This window comes from Numida meleagris, chromosome 22, assembly GCF_002078875.1.
Source record: "Numida meleagris isolate 19003 breed g44 Domestic line chromosome 22, NumMel1.0, whole genome shotgun sequence".
Taxonomy (NCBI): Eukaryota; Metazoa; Chordata; class Aves; order Galliformes; family Numididae; genus Numida; species Numida meleagris.
Window position 1 is genome coordinate 3654273 of NC_034430.1, and position 27220 is coordinate 3681492.

At 45.6% G+C, this 27220-nt stretch overlaps 3 protein-coding genes across 5 annotated transcripts; 2 read left to right on the forward strand and 1 right to left on the reverse strand.

The window, feature by feature from the left end:
• On the forward strand, window positions 43-15823 carry MTF1 (metal regulatory transcription factor 1). 2 transcript variants are annotated; one of them, XM_021375262.1, is made up of 11 exons: window positions 43-647; window positions 998-1459; window positions 5712-5950; window positions 6256-6387; window positions 6901-6974; window positions 8013-8146; window positions 8957-9034; window positions 10816-10918; window positions 11508-12064; window positions 12464-12530; window positions 12879-15823. In XM_021375262.1, the coding sequence occupies exons 2-11, from the start codon at window positions 1049-1051 to the stop codon at window positions 13271-13273; spliced, it is 2190 nt and encodes a 729-aa protein (XP_021230937.1). In that variant the 5' UTR covers window positions 43-647; window positions 998-1048; the 3' UTR covers window positions 13274-15823. The 2 variants fall into 2 exon arrangements, with proteins under 2 accessions (XP_021230937.1, XP_021230936.1); XM_021375261.1 differs by having other exon boundaries at window positions 628-714.
• On the forward strand, window positions 20055-22740 carry YRDC (yrdC N6-threonylcarbamoyltransferase domain containing). 2 transcript variants are annotated; one of them, XM_021375674.1, is made up of 6 exons: window positions 20055-20206; window positions 20378-20573; window positions 20711-20825; window positions 21075-21194; window positions 21904-22046; window positions 22396-22740. In XM_021375674.1, the coding sequence occupies exons 1-6, from the start codon at window positions 20077-20079 to the stop codon at window positions 22457-22459; spliced, it is 768 nt and encodes a 255-aa protein (XP_021231349.1). In that variant the 5' UTR covers window positions 20055-20076; the 3' UTR covers window positions 22460-22740. The 2 variants fall into 2 exon arrangements, with proteins under 2 accessions (XP_021231349.1, XP_021231348.1); XM_021375673.1 differs by lacking the exon at window positions 20055-20206 and having other exon boundaries at window positions 20216-20573.
• MANEAL (mannosidase endo-alpha like) lies at window positions 23332-26686 on the reverse strand. Its single transcript, XM_021375654.1, has 4 exons — window positions 26100-26686; window positions 25671-25780; window positions 25162-25238; window positions 23332-24760 (listed from the first exon to the last, which is right to left on the reverse strand). The coding sequence occupies exons 1-4, from the start codon at window positions 26524-26526 to the stop codon at window positions 24124-24126; spliced, it is 1251 nt and encodes a 416-aa protein (XP_021231329.1). The 5' UTR covers window positions 26527-26686; the 3' UTR covers window positions 23332-24123.

The following is a 27220-nucleotide window of genomic DNA, read 5'->3' on the forward strand; positions in this document are numbered from 1 at the left end:
TCTAATCAAGGCTAAGATCCTGGGCTACAAGAAGATGGGTTGTTTTAAATCCAACTGCAGGCTGATGCCCCAGCATTGAGCAGGACCAGGGGCTGCTGCCCTATGCAAGCAGGACTGTGTGGCACCCAGGCATGGGCCAAGCACAGCTTCATGTTTCACAGTTGCTCAGCATCCCCAATCTCTTCATGAAGATGCAGCAGTGCTCAGCGTGAAGGCGCGGGTGGAGCAGTCTGTTATCTGCTGCGTGTGCTGCTGTTATCTGACGTGGCCTGTGGGAATCCTGAGCGTCAGTTTGGAAAATGAACTGAAGCAGCGAGGAAGGCTCACTTCAGCTCTACTTCTGACTTTGTTGAGGGGGGAAAGCGCACAAATGGGTACGCAGCTGCAATTTTTTTCCCCACTGTGCGATTAGTTTTGATGCTATAAGTTTCTTTTAGCAGGGTTCCAGCTGCGTGTGGGCTCTCCTGTGCAGCAGGGCCCCCGTCCCGCTGCCTCAGCTCTGCGCTGTCTGTGCCCCGAAGCCGGTTCCCCTCACAAGGCCACCGCGCCCGGGCCCACCACGCATGCGCAGCCCCGCGAATCCTCTCCCATCATCCCCCGCGGCGGGCGCGGCCCTCCCGTCATACTGCGCGCGGCCGGAAGCGGAAGTGAGTGCGCTGGTAATCATGGTGCCGCTGGGGTGGGGAAGGAGGTGCTGCCGCTGCCGGGAGCTCGGTGAGCGCGGTCGGAGCGGAACGGGGCGGCCCCTGGGGCCTGCGTGCGGGGTTGGGGCGGGCTCTGGAGGCGGGTGGCAGCGGAACCGGACGGACTGAGGCGTCGCCAAGCTCGGGGGTGGGGGGAAAGGCCTGCTTCGGCCCGTAGAGTGCGGGCCGTGGCCCGGTGCCGACGCCCGGGGGTGCTGCGGAGGCCTTTAGCCCCGGGAGGAGCCTGCGCCTGAAACGGGGCTCGACCGGGCCGGCCCCGCCTGAGCCTCCGCCTGCCCGTCCCTCTGTTGCAGATGGGTTGTTACGGTCCCGCTTCAGGATACCACAGTGAGCGGCGGTGAGCCATGGGGGAAAACAGTCCCGAAGGCAACGTTATCTACTATGAAGTGGACGATGACGAATTAACCCAAGATGACAATATGATGAGGTTTGCTGATAAAAACGGGCTGGTTTCTTCATCATCCGGGACGGTCTATGACAGGACAACTGTTCTCATAGAGCAAGACAGCGTTCTGGAAGACGACGAGGATGAAGGACAGTGTGGTGATCACTTGCCTTTTTTACCAGAGGGTCATGAAGAAGGATTTCATTTAATTGCAGATCATGAAGGAATGTCCCAGGGTTATGTGCAACACATTATTTCTCCAGATCAGATTCACCTAACAATAAATCCTGGTTCGACTCCTATGCCAAGAAACATTGAAGGCGCAACACTCACTTTGCAGTCTGAATGCCCAGAAACCAAGCTTAAAGAAGTAAGTAGTTAAATATATCTTAAAATTCATGCTTGTTGTGCTTAGTTTTTATCTGGTGACCTTGAATGCTTTGAAAAGTGTGATTACTAAAAGTGTGTGCCAGGAGGCAGGCAGCAGCTTCTGCTGTTCTTAAGGATCATCATGTAGCCAGTTGTTATTAGCAACTCCATCAAATCCACTGTTGCTGTTAGCAATAGTAGTGCTTTGTGCAGAGAGGAATAATTGTGTTCTGTAGTCCTTTGGTGTATCAGCAGCGTAACTGTGAATGTTATCAGGTTTTAAGCTCATATCTGGCTGCTTTCTTGTGAAGCAGCCAGGAAGTGTTTTTTTGACACTTCCTCATAAGCTAGAGGAGAATATGGCAACAAAAATACGTTTGCAGTAGTACTATTTCTGTTAGTGCTGTAGTACTAGTTCTGTTATTTTATTGTTTGGTTAATTATTTTCTGAGTTCAACTGAAAAGAGCACGAGCTCTGCTATTCTGTGGTGAACCATGTTCCTGAGAAAAGCCCATCAAAATTGCAGGTTAAAATCTACCCTACTGGAACTAAATAACTAAAATATGAAGCTCAAGACGCCAAACTTAAAATTCTTTTTTAGCTCTATTGTGTCATTCACAGGGAAACTGGGAAGAAAACAAACGAAATCTCAGAGTACCATCTGCTGTCTTAAAAGCTTAAGTTAGCTTACGTGTTAAAATGGAGGCTTCTTCTAATTCTTTTTCCCTAATGAATTCTGCCTGCATGCAAAGTGGTGATGGCTTGTAGGATTCTTACTTCTTAGGTGCAGGGCAAAGTGGATTGAAATGCTGGCATATTTCTAACAACTTTGCCCTACGTTCTTGGCCCTTCTGAGTTAAATTCCTGCTGGTGCCTTAGCGAGTATCAGTGGCTGTAGCATCAGCTGCTTGTGTAACTGATATTCAGTGCGAGTGAGAATCGCAGAAATGAGCCCCTGCTTTGGAAGGAAGCTTAGTTTGAATGTTCAGAATAATTTAGATCAGTGGGCAACCTTGATTATCGCTCACTCAGCAGCGAGGATACGGGGCTGTAGGAGGTCAGCTTTGCAATTAGTTGTGAAACTTCTGGACCAAGGTTTGTTCAATAGACCCATCCAAAGGATTCCGCTTGCTCAAGTATTATTCATATTAGTAGCAGCTGCATCCTCCCTCAGCTGCCAAAATGTTTAATTTTGGTATGTCAGTCTTGCCAGTATTTTCTTTTCTTTTAGTAGAACAGTCAGCTTGCAGTCTGCAGTGTGTGAGAACAGTGTGTACTAGGTTACATTGGTGTTGATGGCTTTACATGTGCAGTTAAACTGATTTATTTCTCTATGCTGCCTTTTAGAAAAACACTTGCAAGGCTTAGTACTGCCTGATTCAATTCTTTATCTGAATTTATTTTCCCTTGGCTTAATTTTCAAGGTGGGAGGGGAGGCATTGTGCTCTAATTTGAGTGCAGTGGAATCGAGTGCTAAGCAAACAGGACTCTTTTCCTTTGCTCAGTTATTTCAGATGCTTGGTAAGTTTTTTGGAGGGTGAAAAAAAAACTTGAAAACCTCTGAACACTTGGATTAGCTCCCAGTGCTAGCAGTCCAATCCTTTGGTATTTCCAAAACGGCTGAGGAGGTCCTAATAAGGAAGATAGATGTTTTAAAGTCTCATACTTTCAAGTCAACCTTAGATGTTTGTGAAGGGAAGTTTTACAGTCCTTTAAGTTCCTTTAACTTCCTTGTGTTGTAATAAACTTTTCTTACTGCAATTGTTTGCGTGAGACTAAATGTAATTAGTCTTTTTCAGTTCCATTGGTGTCGTTTTAATCAGTGGTGGTAGACAAAATATAAACCTTAGGGAAAAATCTTGAAGTAAAGACAACTTAAAGGCAAACTGAGCAATTGAAGTGGCTTTTGGCTCAGCTTTTGTGAGTCGTGTTGATGATTGGACAATTAGTTGCTGCTTCTGAGGCAAATACTTAATGAAGACTTCTGGCTTCCCTCTGGTGCGTGAGGAGCGTATTATCTTCTGCAAGAAGCTGATGTGATATGGCCTTTGTCTTCAAAGCAACTTGTTTCTGTACACGTTGTATCCAGCCATCTGTGGCTTTTCTTGTAGCTGCTGTGTTTCTTTCTCTGCTGTACTGCTTGCAAGCAGCAATGGTCCTGAGTACTTGCTGCTCGAACTGCAAGTCCTTCATAGTCAGCATCTTCATCGTTTCATGTGTATAACGTTTATGTGATGTGCTGCAGTTCCTAGTGTGAAAAGAGAATGAAGTGCTTTGCTGTGTGCTGTACGAGGAGTTCTGTTTATTTATAACACAGTATTGCTTCTGTCTGCAGCTTCTTTCTAAATCTGCAAAATAACAGTTTAGTGTTTGAGGAGAAGAGGGAGCACCACAGGGCCTTCAAGCTGAACGTGTCACTGCCATCTTCCTTTAAATACATACATGGCTGCTAGGGACCAAATCATTACTATATAATAAGTATTCTCCTTTTCCTCTCACTTTCTAGATCTAAATGTAACCACACAGGAAGCTTATTAGACTCCTCACCTAAGAGTTTCTAGCTCATGTCTGTGTCAAATCCCTTTTATTATGGGAAGTACAGTGGAGAACATCCTGTAATGCAGCATGTGAAACGTTAATTACCAGCTGCCTTAAATTCCTAAAGGATAAGAATTGAGTTCCATACTGATATAAATTGTTCTGAGTCTGAAGATCTCTAGTGGAGATAATGTGCCCATTTCCTTCTAAAAAAAAAACAAACCACGTGCTTTCTGACCTTGTGTCTGTATTTTACCAGTCTGCGCGTTTCCTTGTGCTTTGGTAGGCTCAACACACAACCAAATTTATTAATTTTCCTGTAATTGTATTATAATGCCCATATATTTTTAATAACTATTAATGTAATATTCCTATATGTTCCAGATCCCTTAATTACTCTTGTGTCACCATATTACATCAGTAGGAGCTTACGTGAGCACAGGTCAGGGAATCCCATGTTATTGCATTCTCAGCCCCCACGCTGCGATAATAAAGAGCAACGAGTTTCAAGTTTTCTGGTGGATGTATACATAAAGCAGAGAGACCTGCAGATATGACATGCTGGTTATCTGTAGGTTCATCTACCTCTACTGGTACCAAACCACAACTCAGTGGATTTTTTTTGTTTGTTTGTTTTCAGTTTTCTTTTTGAAGACGGTCCGAAGCGTTTTCTAAGCAGTAATACTGGGTACTGTGAGATAGGTGCCTTGGTAAAGAGGAAGATTGCTGACAGTGACCCACTAGATTATCTTTCTGCCTAGTTGTTAGAATACTAAATCTGTGAGTTTCTGCTCCTCGGTTGTGTCTTTGCATCACCTTTCTAAAGATTTCAAAATGAACATCTTTTGGAATGCTGCTTCTGCTTCCTGCCTGTCAAGTATCACAGTCTCTCCTGGGCTGTATAATTACTTTTAGATATTAAGGATTCTCAGCTGCAACAGCCAAATGAAAGCTGTCAGTCTGTTAATTAATGTTGGAGGGAGATTATTCAAGCATATCAGGTGGTTTACTTCTTTTACTTCACAAGAGAGAATGAGATTTAATTAAGTGTTATGACTTGCACGCTGCAAGTTTCCTGACACAGTCTCTTTCTGCCTGTTGCAGAAGGTGGGAGGACTGTCAAATCTAGTTCACATGGAACTGTTTCCTGGTTATCTAGATGGCTGTGAAGTCTGTGGCACCTATGATATGAAACTCCCTGTTTGATTCAGTACACTTGGGGCATGTTTTGAGATAAAATTAAGTAACAAATGTTCTGATGGCTAGACTGCAGGAGACTTTTGAAATTGTAGATTCCTTCAGGGTGTTAATTTAGCACACAGGTTGGTGCTTTTGAGGGTCAGCTTGTGAAAGTACATCCATCCTTGTCTTCTGTCTGTCTAAATAGCTCTGCTATAAGCAATGCAAGTGCTCTGGATGGGAACAGTGGGTTGGTTTGATATAATCTTGGGGCTCCTCTCCAACTTTTGATTTCTAGCTAGATATACATTATTTTTTTCCCTTTTTTCCTTTTCAGTTAGGTATGCTATTCTGGAAGGTCAGCCTGATTGCCAGCGTGTGCAACTCTTTACATGGTCTGATCATTAAACTGTTTTTGTTTTTTTTCCTTTGAAGTCAGAATCCATCACATTGTCTCTGATGTTGAACTGGAATTCTACCCTGTCTACGTTCCAGGAATGATTACAAATCAATTATGCAACGTTTTATCTCATAGGTTAAGAGATACCAGTGCACTTTTGAGGGCTGTCCACGAACCTATAGCACTGCTGGAAACCTGCGCACTCACCAAAAGACACATCGTGGGGAATACACTTTTGTCTGCAATCAAGAAGGCTGTGGCAAAGCCTTTCTTACCTCTTACAGCCTCAAAATCCATGTTCGAGTGCACACTAAGGAAAAGCCGTTCGAATGTGATGTGCAGGGCTGTGAAAAGGCATTCAATACACTGTACAGGTAGGAATTTTGTGTGTATTTCTCTTGGAGAAAGGTGGGAAATCAATACCAATATGGTGTGGGTGTCCAGGAGAACAGAACTTGTAATGATGTACTTAACATGCTTATTTTATGATAGTTTTGAAGATGGTGCACAAACACAAGGAATTCTCAGTATTTCTATGAACGCTTCAGAAGTGATATCAATTACATCCATGAAGAATTTGATCCTGTCCTGTACATCTGAATGGATGGCTTGCTTGCCTCGGAGAGAGGCTGGCTTGTATGACAAACCATAAGAGGGATTTGTTTTTAATGCATTTCAGGTTGAAAGCACATCAGAGACTTCACACAGGGAAAACATTTAACTGTGAATCAGAAGGCTGCAGTAAATACTTCACAACACACAGTGACCTGAGGAAGCACATTCGAACACACACAGGAGAAAAGCCATTTCGGTAAGTTACTGGATGGCAGCTTTTACTTCTCTGGAACTTCTGTAATGGATTGCCTGTGCCAAAAGACAGCTATTACAGCCATTAATGAAAACTTGTTTAAATAAAATGAAGGAGGCTAGCATTTGAGCTCAGATGTCTGTAGAAGTGGATGAAATAACTGTCTTCAAATGACCAGAATCATCAAACTAGATTAACTTTTTCTTTTTAGGCAGAAATATATCCCAAGGTGAGTGTGTTTGTAAAATGTGCTGCTGCTTCTCTGCTGGGATGCAGTGTTTATTCCACAATGGCTCACTAAAACCCCAAGTGATGAATCTGTTTGAATTTTAAAGTCACAGTCAGAACCCTGCCTGCGTGGCGTGCTTAGCAGCAGTTGGGAGATGTAAATGACTAGCAGAGATTAGTATCAGGCCAGCCCTTTGGAGTCCTGTGACTATTGCAGAGCGTGACAAGAGGCTGTAACGCATGTGGGAAAGAATCCTGATGCTAACTCTTCCCTGATTCTTCATTCAGGTGTGAACATGACGGCTGTGGGAAGGCTTTTGCTGCAAGCCACCACCTCAAAACACATGTTAGGACGCATACTGGTGAGTCCCGGGGGTTTATTTTTGCTTTAATTGAGTCCATTTAGTTCGTACTGACTCTCAGAATCCTAATATGTGTTTATATTTGCATATAATATAAACTAGCAAGGACATTTAATTAGATGTTTTACCTATCAGGCAAGGTAAGCGTATGTCGTTTTACACTTAGATGTAGTTCATAAAAACACAAAGATTCTTCTATAGCAGCCCTGGCACAATTGCTTTTATTCTTTAAGTTACACAATACATTCAGGATTGCTAAGCGCAGCTATTTAAATAGATATAACTCAGTGAATCTGCTGTAAATCATTTATTTCCTAGATATGTCTAGGAATATATCTTGCAACCTGCGTCAAGCAAACTGGTAATGTGCAAACGTAGGTGGGCAGTCAAAAATTCAGCTCATATTTCAGATGAGAACAAAGAAACTTAGAACCACGGTGAAAAGTCACCTCCATTTACTCCTCACAGGTCTTGAATTTCATCAGCATGTTTCACAAATGTGTCAGTAATGATGCATACAAGTTAAATACTGTGTTTGTGTGTCAATTCACTTGCTAAAATGGAAGCTTTTGTTTGCAAGGCTCTTTCCAAGAATGTCGAGTGTGTGAAATGGCATTTTAATGACTCTGAAATCTATTCATACGAGTTCCAACATGCCAGGTAGTAATTACTTACTGTTTTCCAGTGTATCATTAAGACTGTTTGTAAGATGGAACCCAGCCTTTTGAATAGGGTCATTGTGATGGCAGGTTAAGGAACTGTTCGTTCAGTTAGCTGTTATTGCTGCTGGCTTGGCTGTAAGTAGCAATTTGTATAGAAAGAAAGGTACTTCTTCTTCTTATCAATATGTGCACTAGTGCAGAAAGACTTTGAAATACCTGACCTATATTGAGTTTTTGCCTTTTGTACTAACTGAAGTTGTGTTTCGGAGAAAAATGTGCTTATAAGTATAAAATACTGTTACTATCCTGTGTACTTGATAAACTTACATGAGACATGGTTTTTATGTTTGTCATGTGTGTTTCGTGCTGCCTGTAGGGGAGAAACCCTTCTTCTGTCCCAGTAATGGCTGCGAGAAGACTTTTAGTACTCAGTATAGTCTCAAGAGCCACATGAAAGGTCATGAGAAAGGACATACCTACAATGCACTTCCCAACAACAACGTGTCCGAGGTTTGTAGCTCTTCCTTATGCTTCTGTGTTAGCTGGAGCTAAAACCACGCTTCAGGGGAGAAATTAATTGGTGTGTAACAAATTTTAAGGTTAGGATTTAAGGCTGTGATTTTTTTTTTTCAAAGGGAATTGTAAGCACTTGGGGTCCATCCCCCATAATGACACCTGTAGTGGCCTCTCTTTTTTTCAATTTCAGTTCTGAAATTGCTGCTGTTCAAGATGGAATTGTAGGGTTTCTTGTAACACGCTGTGATTACAGGGTGCTGATGATAAATAGTGGGATCAGTATTAGTGAAACTTGTAGCATGGCTTTTGGTTATCAAGTTCCAGTTAGGAAAACTTGTCTGAATTTGTCTGTTGGTTTTAATCACATTGAAATCAACACTTGGGTTACTGCTGCTTTGATTTGCTTGTCAAGTACTGGCACGAGTTTATAGGCAATTCTATACGTGATCATGCTGTTCACTGTAAACTCTTCACGCTTCATGATTTGAATTTTTGTTTTCTGCAGGCTGCTTTGCTCGTGCTAATGTAAAATTCTGTGTTGCTTAGCTTTTTGGAAAGCAACCTGAGAGAAATGTTAAGATCCTTGGCAGATACTGAATATCTTTTAGTTAGCAATATTGTTCCTCTGATTTGAGGCTTCAGTCATATATAGGTAAAAAAACCAAACCAAAACCAAAAAACCAGAACAACTTTTATGAAGACATAATAGTTCTGCTTATGCTGTATGGACTCTCAAACATAATTTAAAGCACTTCTGTCCCTTGTTTTTTAAATATTTAACTCAATTTCTTTTCTTCTTTGCAGGATACAAGCCACTCGCTTTGTCTGAGTGACTTAAGCCTCATATCAACAGATTCAGAATTGCGGGAGAACTCTAATCTAGTGAGTTATTGTCTCTGAATTGCTTCACTTGCAATTTGAGCTGGTTTTTTTTCTTCCCCCTAACAATGTGCTTGACCTTTTGACTGGAATAGGGTAGATGAGATAGGTATGACTGGTTGCTTCTGTTTCACTTGTTCTAGCCTGCAGCATGCTCTCCTTTAAGCTTTCATTCTGCAAGTAGGAGAGATGTGCTCTGCCACAGAATAAGTGATAGAGTTGTTTTGGGTGTACTAAATACTGCATTTTTGCTGTGTCTTGTTGCAGTTTGCAGGAAGCTGCCTCTTGACAAGTATGTGTGTTTCCTACACACTCTGCTGAGTCTGTCAGCTTGACATTATTGTGTCCTTTTTGGGATGCTGGAACAATATTTGTGGTTTGGAGTCTGGGTGAGGTTGCATTAGCTTATCTGAATTCCACTTCCTGTGGTCAGTGCTGTTCTTAAGTTCTAGCATTATTTTTCAATATAAAAACAAAACAGGATTGGTTAGAAGGAGTAAGATTGGAGTGAAGAGTACAGGCAAATTACATATTGCCCATGTAAATTACATATATCCCAATGTATATCAGAGGTGCAGCTGTGATAAGCTCTCAGCTGTAGGATTAGAGCAGGCTGAGCAGCGAATGAAGGAGGTAAGCAGTTGATATGCTGTCCAGCATGTTTCGTGTGCCTGGGTGGGGAGTTTTGTACGTGTCCAGACTAAGCATGGTGAGTTCACCTCTCAAAGGCATCAGACAGGAATACAGAGAAGCAAATATTCAGGCAAGCTGTTGGTTTTGTACGGCTGTGCAAGGTCTTCAGTGAATCTGTTACTGAGAGAAACCTTATTTTGGGCTGAACTAGTATTACATATTTTAACTTTTAGGATATTTTCCGTGGCCTTTCCTGTTTAGATTTCGGTTTTAGGTATTTAATTGGATCAGTTTTATAGAATAATCTGTTGTGTGGCACAGTCACTTAATTAGGTTATCAAATATTAGCTTTCAGGTGTCTTTTAAATAGATGACATCTCTTTGTAAGTACATCAGTGAATAAATCTGTAAGTGCTTGAAGAGGCTGTTCAGGAAGTAATTGCATTTTATTGGCTCTTTTAACTCAGAGCTGATATAAATGACTCCAAAGTCTAGCAGCAGAATAACCAAGTGAAAGAGAAATATTTTCTTCTAAAATACATAGTGATTAAATCAAACCATTTTTAAAAGCTCAGCATATGATTTTATTATAATAACGTTCTTTTCTTGTTGGTAACTCTTGACTGAGGTTAAATTTTAGATGGAGGAAAATTATATACTGATAAGACTGTGTCCTTATTGTGCGCTTCAATAGGGAAGCAGCATGTAGATTTTTTAATATATTTTATTACCTCAGTAATATGAGTGACAGTAGTGCATAGTCCAGGTTATGATCTAAGCAAGCTATTTTGTTTCTGCTCCAGAGTAGGTTTTGCAGACAGACCAAATTAGTGTCTTTTTTTTCTTTAGCCGAGTATTACAAGAAGTAAAGTTTAAACAAAGTATTGATGCAGAAGAATATATTTGCCTTTAAAAGGGCTTGCTTATTTCTGTAAACATTTGCTCATCGTGTTGGTAAATTTGATTGTGGGTAATAAAAACTAAATATCATTTTATGTTTTATGAAGGTATGTGACTTATGTTCTATTTCCTGACGTTGGCTGGTTAATTGGGCAGAGGTTTCTGACGTTGATACATTTGCCTGACTGGGATTTGTGCTGTTTATGGAGACCCAAGATATAACATCTTCCTCTTTTCTTTCTATTTGTCAGACACATGGACAAGATCTTAGCACAATCTCACCAGCAAGCATCTTTGAGTCTATGTTTCAGAGCACAGATCACACCACAAATCAGGAAGACTCTAAGCAGACAGGTACAAATTGTATCTGCAATATTTTAAGAAAGTTTTTTTGACAGTTTTCCCTCTCTGCGTGCATATGTTTGGTTCAGCAGCTCAAAGTGAAGTCTGCCCTACATAAGTTTAAGGAGCAAACAGACAACTTCAGCCTCCACACTGAAGTGCTTTGGTGTTGAAATACATTCACAGATGGCGAAACACTTGTGCAGTGACAGGGGAACGGACCTTGTATTTACAGCATGCTCTTGTTCAGTGCCAGCACTGATGCTCTTGGATGTCTCACATGAATATTATCTTTGAACTTTCTCTCTTGATGTAGCTGCATGAACGTGCTGATGAAGAGGCTTTTTTAGAGAGAGCTAATGGGGCCAATCAGCTCGTGTGTAGTATTCAGTGTTACCAGCTTCCTGAATTGGGACCTACTTTTAGATTCCACTCTCTAGTGCTACGTGTTCTTGAACACTGGTTTGAAGACGTGAAAAATGCTAGTGCTTTACTTAGCAAAAAAATCCGTTAGCTAGCTGGTAACTTTATTGAAAGAGTTGTTTATTCAGGTCTGATGAGAACTGACGTGCGTATACTTTTTCTTTGTTTCTTTTGACAGCTGCCTTGATTGAAGCTTTTAATGGTCATGCAGACTCAGTCACTGCTGTTCCGCCTTCTGCAGGAGATTCAGCATCGTTGTCACTTCCACTTGTACTGCAGCTTGGCATCTCTGAGCCTTCACATTCAGCACTACAAGCCTCAGCAGCACCTGCTGCTCCCTCCTCCATAGGAACCAGCTCACAGCAAGCTGCATTTGGAAATCCTGCAACTGTTTTACAATCCCCAGAAGTGCCTGTTCCTCACAGCACACAGTTTGCAGCCAGTCACCAAGACTTCCTGCAGCACGCTCAGACACCACCGCAGCCCATTGTACAAGGACTTTCAGTGGTTGCTGGGGCATCTGCCCCAACAGCGTCAAGTGCCACTGACCCCCTGCCAGCTGTAGTTCAGACTGTGCCTGTTGGTGCGAACTCTGTTCTGACTAGTAATCCAACCATAACAATTACTCCTTCTCAGAGCACCGCTATTCTACAGTCCAGCATCGTCATGGGAGAGCAAAACTTGCAATGGATATTAAATGGTGCCACTGGTTCTCCACAAAGCCAAGAACAAATGGTTAGTATATTCAGCATAGCTTTGAAACAGCTCGCACCATCGCTGTTCCTTCTGGAGTGAATGAATGGCTGCAAGTAGTATGAGCAAGCATGGCAGCTTCTTAACAATTCATTAATTCAGTTGTCAAAAACCACAAGCTGTGTTGACAGGCATGTAGTGCAGAGGGAGATGACTCACCATCTTCAGGACTACTGAAATAATACGCTTAGTTTTGGAGTAACCAGAGCGTAGCCCAGAACCAAATAAAATGTTAATTAATGTAATGTTTTCCTATGTGTTCTCTTTAGAAAGTGTGTATATCTGCTGCTTTTGCATACGGGTGCTTAGAGTTTGAACAACAGAAATTTGTTTAGAATCAACTCACACTCTTTTTCTTATTTTTTTTTTTTTTCCTTCAAGCCACAAGTTCCAAAAGTAGTAGAAAAGGTCTTTTTTACCACTGCATTACCAGTAGCTGGCAACACAGGTAAGCATGTTTGATTCCAAACCTCCTCTTATTCTTTCTCTGTTTGCCTGCGGTAGTGTTAGCTTAACCAGGATTTGTGGTGATTTAATTGCTTCCCCAAGCAGTCTGCCTGTCAGAAAGGTGACATATTGTTCTGTGTAAAAAATTTAGACCAGACTTGTAAAGTCTGGGTCCAGCCTGTACAGGTTGGTCATCAGCAGAGAGTACCTGCCTATTTTATCTATCTTCTGTTGAGGGTATTTGTTGTGCTTGAAAAAATGATATGTAATCTCTGCTTTAAGGTGCCTAACAAAGGTGATTTGTCACTCCTGTTTAGTTACGTGTGTTTTAACTTTGTTTCACCTTCAGGAAACCCTGTTCAGCAGATTGGTCTCAGTGTTCCTGTCATTATTATAAAGCAGGAGGAGGCCTGCCAGTGTCAGTGTGCCTGCCGAGACTCTGCCAAGGACAAAGTCACTGTTAAGAAGGAAAGTTCCTCACCTGAACCGAAAGCTTCGGAGCAGCCAGCTCCCCAGCTGCAGCCTCAGACCTTTCCTTCCTCTTCCTCTTCCCCTTCTCCCTCACATGGGCAGAGCAGTCAGATAGTTAACCCTTCAGACTTACAGACTGAAACATTAAGTGCCATGGATGTATCGGACTTCCTGTCCCTCCAAAGCCCTGAAACCCCATCTAATATAATTCCAATCGAAGCACTACTGCAGGGCGAGGAAGAAATTGGTCTGAATAGCAGCTTCTCTAAATGAAGATGTTCTGGATTTTCTTTTGCACCTGGAGGGTAAAACCCTCCTCTTAGAAGCAGAAACTGAAGGATCGATTCTTTTTCCTTCCTCTTTGGAAGTTTTGTGGCTTATTTCTGCTTCACAGATGTCATCTTAGTCACGTCCCAGGTACATCCATCTTTAAGAATCTATCTAAAAATAGAAAAGGCAAAAAAAAAAAAAGAAAAAAAGCTAAGTTATATATGAACTGTTTTGGCTGCACTGTCTGTCACTTTTGCTTGTCATATGTGAACACGGAAGTTAAGGTTACTCGTGTGCAAAAAGATTTTAAAAAGAAAAAGGGGGGTTAGTTTGTCTCCAATTGCACATCACTTACATTTGGGTTTAAGGTACTGGCAGCGAGTGAGTCTTTGTTACAACTCCTTGGGTCTATGATTTTTCTATTGTCACTTGTGTCTGATACTAACCATGCACTATAAGGGGAGCCCAGGAAAAGAATTTGCTGTAGCAGAAAATGGTTTCATTGTAGTAGAAGGTGATTTATCTGCAATTTTATTGGAATGTGATTGTCACGTCACTGAGCTGGGAGTTGATGCCTGGGCTTGCATTGTGCTGTGGCTATTACTAAAGCCTACAGAAGCGTTTGGGGAGCTTATTGCAGGAGAGCACAAGGTACTTGTGCTCCTAATAGATTGGTTCATTTAATTTAACTAGGACTTAAAATGTGGTGGCACATGTGTGGAAACACTATGGGAGCCCCTGCTCACTCAGACTCAAGAGTCTGTTTGCCTGTCTTTGAAGGATGCAGTGAGTTCCAGGTGTGGTCAGATTGGTGCCTGCTGCTCTTTTGATTCATTTGGCTCTGTTCAGAAACAAGTCATCCTCTTAAACAAGCCCTCCAACCATTTAATCAGGAGCACGGTGCCTTTGCTGGTTGCTCTCATCTTTTCTCAAGAAGAACTCTAGGAAAATTTTCAGAATGCTTTGACGTAACTTCGGTTTGGGTTCAGTGAGTTTATCCTTCAGCTGCCCAGGAATGCTTCCTCTTTTCTGTTAAGCTATATAGGTTTTCTGCCTGAATCTGCCTCCAACCTAATGCAATGCCAGCTTTTTGTGCACGGGGCTATTTCTTGACTAAAAGACGTTACACGACATAGTAGTTTTTCATATCGAACTGAAAGTCTATATTCTAACCTACTCAGGGTAAATAAAACACAAACCCCCCCTTCCACCAAAAAGCCTGTAATGTTGCAATAAATGCAGTCTCATTCTAAATGGTTTATTTATGCTGCATTATTTTAAAAGATGTAATTTTATAGTATTTTATCCATCTTTCTGGCTTTGGCTGTCAGTCTTTTTGTGTTAAAGGAAAGAATATTAAATAGTCTTTATTCAGTTTACAGTGTTGTCATTAGTGAGATACAAAGATAACGACTCTAAGCCAATTAATGTGGACTGTCTCTGCGCACTAAATTTAGGAATGCAACCTCCTAGCGGATAGAGATCTTTCACTCTTCTTTGCTCCTATTTGATCACAGCCGCTCTCTGCACCCGTGGGGGGGAGTGATATGAATGCAGCCAGACCTCCCCGAGATACCTGATGGTTTGTAGCTTTTTAAACTCTCTTGTGACATTCTCTGTGCAGCCTTACCACACCACTGTCAGTCTTAGCTGAGACAGTGGCTTAAGCTATCTCACTGTCTTGCAGATGCACTGCCGCAGCACAGCTGGAAATGGTCTGAAGGGGACTGGCTTTCCACCTCTCTGACAGCTTGCTTCCAGTTGTTAAATGCAGAAGGGTACAACAAGGGTTGTCCATTAAGATGTGTGTGAGGGAGGAGAGGCTGCGCAAAGTGTTGTGTCACTCTGCTAGGGCGGAACACTCGCTCTTGCTAATGGCAGTGATGAGTTTGGAGGCATCACCTGAACTGGAAACATGCTGCTGATGTTTCCTGTCTGGGAGCGCTGGCTTGCGTTGCAGTGCTATGCAGTCTATTACAATGGGGATGTGGGTCCTGCAGCAATAAGGTTTGCATCCATGAGATGTGGATTAACAAAGCATCTGATGTTTTTGCTCTTGTAACGGCAATCCCTTGGGGACAGCGTGGTAGCGTGGCCCCTCTTGTTTTTCTTTTCCCTACAGTGTCATTTTATGATGCATTTTGATTGTGTGGCAGCAAGAACTGCTTAGAACACAGAAGGAACAGCCTCAAGTCTGTGTGAGTGGAACTGTCCACCCACAAGTGAGTCTCCTTGCACCTTTCCTTGGCATAGTGTGGCAGTGGTGCTTGAGGGTGCGTGGATGTTCTTGTGTGTGCGCATGTGAGAGTTTGCTAATGCAGGAGCACATAGATTCCCCTTGAGTTGTGGGGTTTTCTCTGATGGGGACAAGCTGTGCCCTGAAATGTGACAGCTGAGGGGTTTAGCAACCTCTTCTGAGCCTTTCCATCCTTCAGGGAAGCATTTTTCTTTGCTAGTCTGGCTACTTGTGACTTAGTTCACATAAAACATGCTTGTGATTAGGCCAGGTAGCATCTTCAGAAACTCCTGTGTAGTAGAAATGAGTGGGGGGGGGGGAAAAAATAATCTGCCAAAGGCTTTGAAATTAGAAGTTAATTTGGAGGTGCGGTGATTGGCAGCAGCAAGATGCTGCATACATCCTTTCTGAGTGGAGATTAGAGGTTAACCCCTCTGCTGCTTTCTCTTCACAGCTACTTGTTTGTATTGGTGTTTTAGGAAAAGCAACTTTTATACTGACTTTAGGTGCATTGGGTTTGCAGTTACCCTCTTGTATGTGTGTCAGATAGGTGTTGATTTAGGTGAAACTAATTAGAGCTTGTAATGATGGAAGGAGAATGTGATTCTGAATGCACAGGCTGTGAGCTGTGTATCCCAGCCATTGCGTTGTACAATGCTTGCTTTTGTTCTTTAACTGTTGGTCTGTTTTCCAGAATGTTCCGTGTGGCATGTATCTGATATGTTTCACAGTGAACATCTGCATCGTCCCCAGTGCTGGGTGATGGAACACTGTGCTGCTGGGTGGTCGTGAACACGCTTGGAAGGGAGGAGGTGTGTGAGCAGCTGGCAAGAGAGGGCAATCAATTGCAACAAAGCCCTGCGATTCCTTGGTACCAGGGAGCAAATCATAGGATGGTTTGAGTTGGAAGGGACTCTTGAAGGCCATCTAGTCCAATCCCCTTGCAGTGAGCAGAGACATCTGAAGTTCCATCAAGTGCTCAGAGCCCCATCCAGCCTGACCTTGAATGTCTCCAGGGATGGGACATCCCCCACCTCTCTGGGCAACCTGTGCCAGTGCCTCAGCACCCTTACTGTAAAAAAAACTTCTTTCTTACAGCCCCTCTTTAAATACTGAAAGGCTGATATCAGGTCTCCCCGGAGCCTTCTCTCCTCCAGGCACAGCCCCAGCTCTCAGCCTGTCCTTGCAGGGTGGTGTTCCATCCCTCGGATCATTTTTTGTGGCCCTCCTCTGGACGTGATCCAACAGGTCCGTGTCTCTCGTGTGCTGAGGACTCCACATCTGGATGCAGTGCTCCAGGTGAGGTCCCACAAGTGCAGACAAGAGGGGCAGGATCACCTCCCTTGCCCTGCTGGCCACACTGCTTTGGATGCAGCCCGCGATACATCTGGCTCTCTGGGCTGTGAGGGCACAGTGCTGGCTCATATTCTTTGCCCCCAAGTCCTTTTCAGCAGCTTGGTGTCGTCTGCAAACTGCTGAGAGTGCACTCGACTCCACTGTCAGTGGCACTGATGAAGATGTTAAAGAGCATCGGCCTCAGTACTGACCCCTGAGGGACACCACTTGTTGCCCCAGCATTTAGCATATTCAGAACATTTTTATTAAAAAAGAGTGGAGCTTCTGCCATTGTAGATCTGGTAAGACATAGGATTCCCAGAAAGGGGCACGATCTCTGGTATGCTGGAGCCTCTGAGGTCAGTGTGCCCTCCCCCTGCAAAATCTGTGTTTCGTGAATTCCTTGAACTATCAGTCAGAGAGCACAACTGCTCTAGGTCATTCTGTGTTAAAGGATTTGTTGTTTTGTGGCTTGTGGGGATTTACTTGGTTACTTACATTTTCTGTATGGGTGCAGAAGCTTAAATACGTAGAATGAGTCTGGTTACCAACATCAGTGGCTTTAGTGGCCGAGCAGTGACCCAAGCAAGCAGGCTTGGCATGCAGTTGAAGGCTGTGGAAGTTGCTTTTCATGCTTCTAGTTGGTAGAGGGATGGAAAATCAGCACTGTTGAAATGCTGGTACTGAATTATTACATAGAACAAAGTACGAATTGGGCACTTCCATAATGCTGACTGTGTCCAGAAAGACTAGTTCGCAGAACCTCATACTGGTATCTAAAATGCACTTTAGGTTATTTTATCTTTAACCCAATTGCTGCAATTTCTTTTGTATATACTTTCACAAAGTTTATTTTCGCTCTGAGTAAAAGTTAACAGGGGTGTGCAAAGATGAGCACTTAACTCGGTGCAATACTTGTAGCTAAAGATCATTGTCCCGCGTGGTCAGTCTGTCTGTGTCTGTCTAATTGAATATATATAGTAACTACTAGCTCAGTGACATATTGCCCTACCCTGTCTATACCCAAGAGAAATTATGCATCATTAGCAAATGTCCGATCTATGCAAATATTTCACTGAGAGCACTGTGCTTTAGTGGGCCTTTTCTCTCACGCTTTCTGGTGAGCTGCTTGTCACTTCTGTTGGAAATCAGTACCTTCATCCAGCCATGGTCCTGGCGTTGTCCCTTCTCCCTTCTCCTCCCCCTTTCTGTCCCAGGAGTGTGAACAGAAGTGACAAGCTGTTCCGAAACAGGCATGTTGCACCTTTAAAATTTGTCTTCACCAGATCATTTTGATGTCATGTTACCTGCCTTACTGCGCGGAGGATGGCACTTCTGCGGCCATCCGAGATCTTGTGTTTGCAACTGCAGCAACATTGTTAAACTGTTTACAGTACTCTTCCTGCAACAACTATAATTAAGACTCGGAGAATGAACTAACAGTTGGCACGCTGGTTGTTGAACTGCTGGGGGGAAATCAGTTGGGGCGTAATTGAGCTTGAAGTTGATTGGAGATGAGAAGCTGTTCCTGATGGGTGGGGGTTGGAAGCGCAGGTAGCAACTGGAGCAAGGGGCAGCCAGGGCCATGCTGCAGCTTGGTGCCAGGCTCCTCGTGTTCCTGCTGGCTGTGTGACCCTGGGCACGTCACTCAACCTCTCCAGGCCTCAGTTTCCTCCCTGTAAAATGAGGATGTCGAAACCTGTCTCTGTAAAAAAAAAATGCATTGCGATCGGAGTGAAAAGTCCTTTGCATCAGTGATCTGAGCTAGGTGGGCAGAAATGTGAGAGTCAATTTGGACTGTAAGGCAAAAAAAAAAAAAAAAGAAAAAAAGCATGTCTAACAAACCCTGCGAATTTCTGGTTGCATAGTTTTTAATTGGTATACTATTTTCTCCTGAACGTATTTTGGAAACAATGTCAAGTTTTTATAAATGTTACCTGTAGCTGATCCTCGTGGACAGGGCTGAACTTTTAACTTTTTTGCGTCTTGTCTTGATATATATCATATGTTCTAGGAGTTGGATTCTGTGTCTGCACTGAGAAATGCAAATTAAACTGGATATTTATGTAGTAGTGTACATAGTCTAAGTGTGTGTGTTCTTGGAACTAGTTTAAAAATCCCACACCATGCTTTTGGTGGTGTGCAAGCTGGCCAAAATTTGGTTCATTATGCAGTGTACACTTTCTCAAATAAATGCAGTTTCTACTTTTTCTTACAAGAAATTTTTTTTTCATACGATCTTTTTCAGCAAAATCGAGGGTATGTTTCTGCAGTACCGTAGTTACAGTAGCTGGTATTTCTTGCTGTGTCGCTTTGTGTCCTTCCACTTGCTTCTAGAAGCGGAGCTGTGTCTGACCCTTGTTGTGGAGAGTTGTAGTCGTCGTGTTTCACACCAACTAGCATCAGCGAGGCAGGCAGGGATGTGTGAACCTCAGGCCTGGTTAGTTACCCACGTCGGCTTCAGCACTGACATCTGCGTAACTGCCAAACTGGGACATCCAGGAGAACGTAGGCTGTCTACTTACTGCTTTGGTTTTGTTTGACACACATGGGGAGCTGGGCAATGGTCTTGGAGATGATAAAATAAAAGAACCCCAGTTTTTCAAGAATGTGTTTATGGTATTAAAGGAATTTATTTAACTATGAAACACGGGAACAAATGTGCTTACATTGAGCAATGTGAAGATGTTAGTTACAGGTACAGTACTTCCAAAGGAAGAGCATCTCCAAAACCCAAAAAAGAGTAAATATGAATTTGTATTTTTTTGAAGAATGTAAAATGTGAAATAATGGTGTTTGCTTAATTGCTCATTTTGTATGAAGTTAATATTGTACTTTGAAATATCTACAAAGAAGTGGAAATTAACTTTTTTTGGAATTGAAAGCAATATTAATACTAATGGAATCCTAATTAAATGCTTATTTAAACACTGTGTTACGATAGTCTTTACTCAGGGTACTGATAAACTGGGAGATCAGTGAGTATCGTTCCTTCCACGGAACACGTTATCAAGTTCCTTCCAAGGAAACACGTTATCAAGTTAAAATCAGTTTATTTTTCACCTTTTCGCTTTTTAATGTAACGCCACAAGGTTTTTTATTCACTGCCCTCCCCCTGGAGCCCTCACGTTCCTCCTGGAAGGAAATGAACGCTGCACACACAGCTCCGCCTTGGGCGGCCGGAAGTGTAGCGCGGCACCTCCCTCCGGCGGCCGGAAGCGGAAGTGGCTCTCGCATGCTGAGGGCGCAGCGCGCGGCGCTGGCGGGGTTGATTCGGGCCGCCGAGGGGGTGCCGGGCCCGGGCCGCGCCCGAAGCTCCCGCTTGCTGCCGCTGCCCTGCGGCGCGGCCCGGCCGGAGCCGCGAGGTGTGGGGAAGGAGGGGACGCGGTGGGGGCTGATGAGCGGCGGGAGGCCGGGCCTGGGGGAGATGGGAGGCGGGAGGCCCCCGGGGCGGGATGCTCTAAGCGCGGAGGCCGCCGGTGAGAGCCCCACGCGGGTTCGGTTGAGGCTCCGGGCTGAGCCAGCGGTGTCCGCAGGCTGGAGGGAGGCGGTGGCAGCCGCCGTCGGTGCCCTGCAGGAGGGCGGGCTGGTGGCCGTGCCCACGGACACGGTGTACGGCGTGGCCTGCCTGGCCCAGGACTCCCGCGCCGTGCGGAGCATCTACAGCCTGAAGGGGCGGAACGGGACGAAGCCGCTGGCTATCTGCCTCGGGGACGTGGAGCACATCTACAGGTGAGCTTCCCCGGGGGCCCGTGGCCGCCTGCAGATTGGCAGGAGGCCTCTGCTCCGCTCTCACCAGCTTGTGGGACCCATGGGGAGGGGCTCGTGCAGCCGGCCGCCCCTTGTGGCTCACCTTTCTTGTTTTGTAGGTACTGCCACGTGAATGTGCCGGACGAGCTGCTGCAGGACCTGCTCCCGGGACCTGTGACCCTGGTCTTAAAGCGATCGGAAGAATTAAATAAAGACTTGAACCCTTTTACATCGGTAGGTCTTTGCTACGGGATGCATCTCAGTGTTTAGGATGGTATGCTGTTGTGATAGTTCTGCTGTAGTAGCTTCAATTCTGACTTGTAATTAGCATGCTTAGCAGTGATTACTTCTTATTGCTGGTGTGGCAGGTGTTGGCATAACAATCCTCTGAAGTGTCAGCTTTCGGTCAAGGGCTTTAGGCAAAGCAAGATGAAAAAGGTCTGCGGTTGCTGCATGTAAAATATGACCTCTTCTTCCTCGTAGTTGGTTGGTGTTCGCATTCCAAACCACCCTTTTATTAGGGAGTTGGCACGAGCTTGCCCTGGACCATTGGCTTTAACAAGTGCTAACGTCAGCAGTCAGGCGAGCACGCTGACGGTTTCGGTAAGGCTGTTTTTGCTACTAAGTGAGATTTTTGTGGCAGGTTGTCAGAGCCCCAGGCGTTTGCAATCGGACGCCAGCGTTAGCAGTAAAACAAGGATTTCTCTGGGGCTGTTTCCTTATTTGTATTCCTTTTACTTATTATTTAAATGTCAGCCCGTGGTTAAAAAAGCCTGCAGATCTGCGTCGTGGGGTAGCTGTCTGTGATCTTCACCTTAAAAAGCATCGAAAGTGGAGCTTAGAAGTAATATTTACATGCTTATGCTTGCTTTTGAAGTGGGTGCCAAATCTGAAAGAGGAAATTGCTGTAGGAGGGCTGGCTGTGGAATCATACTACTGCTCTCTGTACAGCTCCTTGCAGCTTGAGAGCTAGCTCAAGGAGATGTCTTTTTGTTAAGCTGTAGACCCTGGTGGGGATATAGTTGAGCACAATACCAAAAGGAGACACTTCTGTACCAAATGTCTTGCTAGTTTTTGCGTATGCACTCTTAAATAAGCAGTGCTGCAGCCATGCAGTTTTGAAACTGTAGCTTTCCTACAGGTCTAAGGTAAATCTGTTCTCAGAAGTCAAATTGGGATGTGTTTGTGACAGAGAAAAGAGAGTGACAGTAAGAAGAGAGACCGCCTTCCTGACAATAGACTGTCCAACAGGATCTGCTGAAACATGGTCACATCTTCAGGATCAGTTAGCCAGATCTCTTTATTTTTCCAGGAGTTCCAAGACCTTTGGCCTCAGTTGTCCTTAGTTGTTGATGGAGGCCCCATAGGGGATGTCCAGAGCCCACAGTGTCGTTTGGGGTCAACTGTGGTTGACTTATCTGTGTCGGGGAAATTCACCATCATTCGTCCCGGCTGGTGAGCACTCTTTGCTATATATACATCACCGTAGCTTTTTCTTTAATTGAAATGAAGCTTTCAAGTTATGGTGGGTCATATTTTACCTGTTTCTCTGCAGTAGTTAAGTCTTCAGATCAATGTCATTTAACTAAATTACCGGCATACTCAGAAATCCTGAAGGAGCACTCCAAATGCTGAGCCCAGGAGACCCCTTTCTAGAAGCTTCCGTATAAAACACCCTTGTTTCTGCAGTTCGTGTTCTCCTTAACTCAAAATGTCCGTGTTTTTAGCTGGTTGCTCCTTCACAGCAAATGCAATTTAATCCTTGAACAAACATCTTTTCTGACAGTTGTGTTTCACCCCCCAGTGCACTGACAGCTACAGTTGAGATCCTGAGGCAGAAGTATGGCTTGGTCCCCGAATCATCTTAAGACTTCAGACTGTGAGGCTCTACAGAGCTGGTAAAGCTGGACACTATGTGCCTGTGCATTCAGCAGACGGTGTTAATGGCCTTGTTTAATGAGGTTGATGAGTTGTGTCAGGTCAGTAAACAAAGGTAATGAGAGTAACAGTTGATGCTTATTTGTTAATTAGCGTTACATCTCCTGAAGCCCGAGAAACTATTTATGCTAAACTCTTTGTGCTGCTGTACAATTTCCAAATACCTGTCTGTTTTAATAACATGATCTAAAATAAAATAATTTGAGTATTAGACTGTTTTCATGATGGCGTGGTGTCACTGATCCTCCCTGCCCATAAAACTTATTCCACATTTCTGTTTATTGCATCACTTACAACACTCAGGTGCTTGCTTAGAACATGTACGGAGAGCTGCTGCTTCTCATTTTATTGATACAAGTATAAGCTAATTTATGGCTAATTGAGATGGGTCCAAGCATGTTTTAAACCACAAAGAGGTGTAGTGGAAATGCTAAGTCATGGCTTGAAGCAGTGATTGAGCACCTGGTGGGAAGGCAGGGCCAGCCCAGGGGAGCTCAGGTGCAAGCAATGTACCTGAGTGACTGGAAGGAGCGGAGCCAGGATCCCTCCCTTCCCAGACCTCATTTAAGGGTTGGCAGTGGAGGTAAGGGCATCTTGTTGGAGATCCCTGCATACCTGAGGCCTTCTAAAGGTAAGCAGCTTCTTTCCTTCATTTCTGTGCTTACAGCTGTTGCATTTGAGCACATATTCACTGGCTGTAGCCTAGGACCTTGCTGCTCTGCTGTCATTGCTGTGCTTTTACATTGTGTTACAAGAGGGAAAGCTACTGTGAGCTGACCTTCTTCCAAGGAACAAATGAATGGTATTTTCAGCAGTATTTTTATTGCAAGTGTTGTTTTTTTTTTTTCCCCCTCTTGATTTTAAAGGGAATAAAGCAACTTCAGTCTAAATTTTCAAAACTTGGTACACTAAGCAACCAGTGAAGAGCTTTTAGTATAGATGGTTGCCTTTCATTGCTCTAAACTCTTAGGATTTCCAGCATGTAGAGCATTAGTAGTGAATAGCCACTAGCATTCCAGCTCTAATTATCTTTAGTTATTTGGATACAGTGAGCCATAGTGGCGACACCTAGCACAGAACTTCTTGGTAGAGAAGAGCTTGGGTAAACTGGAGGGGTATGTAACTGCACAGTTTAGTTTCATTTACAGTAGACAATTTAGAGGAACTTTTATTTCTTTTTGCAGCAAACTGGTAAGGAAATGCTTTGAAAGTTGCTAGTGGAGTGAGGGGTCTGTGGTGGCAGCAGACTTAAGGGCTTAAGGTAAAACGCATGCTGGAACCCAGCTAACTATTAAAACGTCACAGAGGGTACACACCATAAGAGAAGTGGGTCTTTGGGCCCCTAAGCCAGCACCCCCATGCATTGCAGAAGAGCTCTGAAAAGGTCTTCTCTGCTACATCTGCAGGAAGCTAGGCTCAACTGCTGCTTAGAAATCTCCTCCTCCTTGTAACATTTCCTCCTGTGAGGTCAGAGCTGGGACTCTTGCAGTCCTTGGGGCGCTTGCAGGCTGCCAGGGGCTCAGCAGCCTGCCCAGCACTTGTCTGTGCTGCAGCTCTGTCAGCGGGATGTCTCTGAGGAAGGCAGATCCCGAACTCACATCAACCACTGCTCTTTCTCTTTGCTGAAATGTTCTGCCCACCTGCGGGTCAGCTCCAGGTACATGCTGGGCTGATGAGGAAGGTAGTCTAGGTAAAGGCGTGTCAGGGTCTTCTTGGGAACAGCTTTCTCAATCTGGGTGCCTTCGTGCCATTCGTTGAAAGACGTGATGGAGACAATCTCAGGCCTGACCATGAGAGCAGCCTGCAGAGCTGTTTCATAATACTTCCCGTTGACTCTGTTCCGAGTGTTGTGGTTGTTCCAGGGGCGAATGCTAGTGTCGATGTAACCTGGACCAACACTGGGGATGAACATCAGGTTGTTGGAGTCGCAGAAAGTTTTGATGGCTTGCCAGTTCTGGTGGGATGAGCCAAAAGAGAAACCGTTGGATGCAAAGTACGTGTACATGCCATCGTATCCTGCCGAGAGGATGTCGTTCTTGTGCCCTTCCTCCACCAGCAGCGCTATGAACACGGCATCGTAGGCGGTGTTGCGGAGAGAATGGGAGCCTGACGGCGTGAGAAGGTTGGCCCAGGATTCAGCTGGTGTCAGGTAGGAATCATAGATATAAAACAGCGGGAGGCTCCTGCCAGTGCTGGTCTTGTACTTATAAAAAGCTGCATGTGATCCGTACCTACAGAGAGAGCAGAAAGCTTTTTCAGAGGCTCGAGTGATAAGCCCTCAGCAGGCATCGCCATTGTAAGGCAAGAGTGATGTGAGATTTGATTTGCCACGGGGGCCTCTTTTCTCACCACCTTTCCCTGGAACCTTTTATCTCCTCCTTTCTGGGAGCGCTTTTTGACTGTGGTGTTCGTTCCTTTCCTTTTTGAAGGAAAGAGCAGAGGTGATAGAAACTTGGACAGAAGGAAAAGCAACTTTGGGTTCTAGAGGCAAGGTGCTGATGTGCTGGAGAAAGTGGGCTTTGCTCACAGCTCCTGCTCAGCACTGCCTTGTTGCCATTGAATTCAAAGCATACTGTTGTTGCTTAAAGCCACGTTCCACAGCAGGATTTTTGCCTAACGTGGAAAAACTTACTTGTCCACGATGTATTTGATATTCTCATGCACCGTGTGGTCATCGCGCCCTTTGTACGGCTGGATGTGGAAGGCGACCTTCAAAAAGAGGTGGAAGAAGTGGTTACTTTGAGCACAGTCGCCTTGCTCCCTATTCACCCTGACCTCCCAGCTGGCCCCAGAGCTGCTGTTAAGAACCTTCTGTCCCCCCAGGGGGTGGACTGGGAGGACCCCTGTGTGACACATGCGGAAAGCTGGGCAGCCTGCTCGGAGAAGTCAGAGCTGTCACTGCAGTAAACTGAGAATCCTAATTATTAGGGGGTGAAAAAAACCCAACCCTTAGTATTTAGCTGCTGGGAAATGATTCCCCTTGTCTTGCACGAAGCGAGGAGAGCTCTTAAACCTGAGTGCTCATTTACTTTAGTGCTAACCAAAGCAGAGGAGTGGGACCTTTGCTTGGGCTCAGGGTCAGCTTCGTGCTGGAGCTGAACTGTGGGTTCAGTGGCCTCCGACAGCAGACAAAAGCATTACCTTTATGGCATACCGTTGTGCAGCATCCAGTATAAATGCCACGAGGCTGTCTGATGGTTCCCCGTTGTCATCTGCTAGGCCAGGTGGGTACCACGACAGAACCAGCACTCCTGCGGGAAACACAGTCACGGATTGCTCGGGTTTTTTGTTTCTAAACTTTCCCTCGTCCCATGCAATGGCGGCGAGGTCAATATTTCACGGCATCGTAAGGCTTGAGGTGCTCTGTGCTGTCTGAGGTTCGGTTGGGAGAGCCTGTAAGCGCTGCTTTGCCTTGTCGGCTATGGGATGCCTGCGGGCAGGGGGCCGTGGCGGCACAGCACGGGAGGCAGCGGCCGCGTGGTGCGGGGCAGTGCGGGGCGGGGGAGCCGAGCTCCGCGTCCCGGTGCGCTGCGGGAACGGGGCGGTGCTGCGGCGCGTCCCGGTGCTTACCGATGGCGGCGGCGCGGAGCTGGCCCATGTGCTCGTCCACTACGGCGGGGTCCCGGGAGCTGTAGGGCCCGAGCGCGGGGTAGAAGCTGGAACCGATGTCGTCGGGCGGGCGGTGGCGGCCCCGGGGGTAACCGGCCGACACCTTGGGGTCCCAGTGCGGCACCAGGGCGTGATCCCAGTGCAGGTAGCGGCCCTCGAAGCGTGGGCTGCCGTACCAGGCGTAGTAGAAGGCGTGCAGGTCGTAGGACGGGCCGCTCCCCGCCGCCGGCCCGTGGGCTCCGGGCGGAGCGGGCGGCTCGGCCAGCCCCGGCGCTCCGGCGGGGAGAGCATCGGCGGCGCGGAGCGTGCGCAGCGCCAGCACCGTACCGAAAACGAAGAGCGCGGCCAGCAGCAAGGCCAGCTCTCCCCGCCTCCTCCGTCGCCGCATCGCCTGAGCTCCCGCTGCCGGAGGCCCGGTCCAGCTCGGAGGAGGCTGCTCGGGTCCGGCCCGGCTCCGCGGAGGATGCTCGGCCCCGCGGGGGACGCCGCGCTCCGGCCGGGCGCCGTTCTGGCTCCCGGCTCTCGGCCCCGCTCCGTGGCTGCAGGCTCTCTTGGCGCCCCCTGCTGGCGGCGGCCGGGACTGCAGCGCCGCCGGTCCGGCCGCCCCCAGCCGGGCTGTGCCGTCGGGACCGCGCGCCGGCGCTGCCCTAGGAGCAGCCGGGAGCTCCCGGCTCCCCGCTCAGGGAGGTTGGGGCCCCAGGAACAGCCGTGACGCTGGGAGTGGTGATGATGCATCGCCCCGACCCCAGCCCTGGAGGGGGAAGCGGCTGCTGGGCACTGCGGAAGGATGCCGGCTTCCATCTGCGCTCGGTCCCCGAGTGGAAAAACTTGAAACGAATGGTTGGTGAAGGATTAAACTTGCTCAAGGAAAGGCAAACACGCTCCGGCAAACACTGAGGTGTGACTATCCAGGCTGCTAAAGGAAATAACTTTTTAATTGGGTGAATCTGTTATGCACAAACGTTACAGGCGATAAAACTCCTGCTAAATGGAAACCTGGTAACGAGATCAACCTGTCGAGGGAACAAATTGCCCGTAAACCACAAATGGGTTTCTGAGGCTCCGCAGCAGGGTTGGGCCTT

Coding starts and splice junctions, on each gene's coding strand:
- MTF1 (XM_021375262.1), top strand. CDS start 1,049: ATGGGGGAAAACAGTCCCGAAGGCAACGTTATCTACTATGAAGTGGAC. Junction 6,388..6,900: donor ACAGGAGAAAAGCCATTTCG/GTAAGTTACTGG, acceptor TTCTTCATTCAG/GTGTGAACATGACGGCTGTG. Junction 12,531..12,878: donor ACCAGTAGCTGGCAACACAG/GTAAGCATGTTT, acceptor TTTCACCTTCAG/GAAACCCTGTTCAGCAGATT.
- YRDC (XM_021375673.1), top strand. CDS start 20,239: ATGAGCGGCGGGAGGCCGGGCCTGGGGGAGATGGGAGGCGGGAGGCCC. Junction 20,574..20,710: donor GACGTGGAGCACATCTACAG/GTGAGCTTCCCC, acceptor CTTGTTTTGTAG/GTACTGCCACGTGAATGTGC. Junction 21,195..21,903: donor CGAGCACGCTGACGGTTTCG/GTAAGGCTGTTT, acceptor TTATTTTTCCAG/GAGTTCCAAGACCTTTGGCC.
- MANEAL (XM_021375654.1), bottom strand. CDS start 26,526: ATGCGGCGACGGAGGAGGCGGGGAGAGCTGGCCTTGCTGCTGGCCGCG. Junction 25,781..26,099: donor GCTCCGCGCCGCCGCCATCG/GTAAGCACCGGG, acceptor TGTTTCCCGCAG/GAGTGCTGGTTCTGTCGTGG. Junction 24,761..25,161: donor ATCAAATACATCGTGGACAA/GTAAGTTTTTCC, acceptor CTCTCTCTGTAG/GTACGGATCACATGCAGCTT.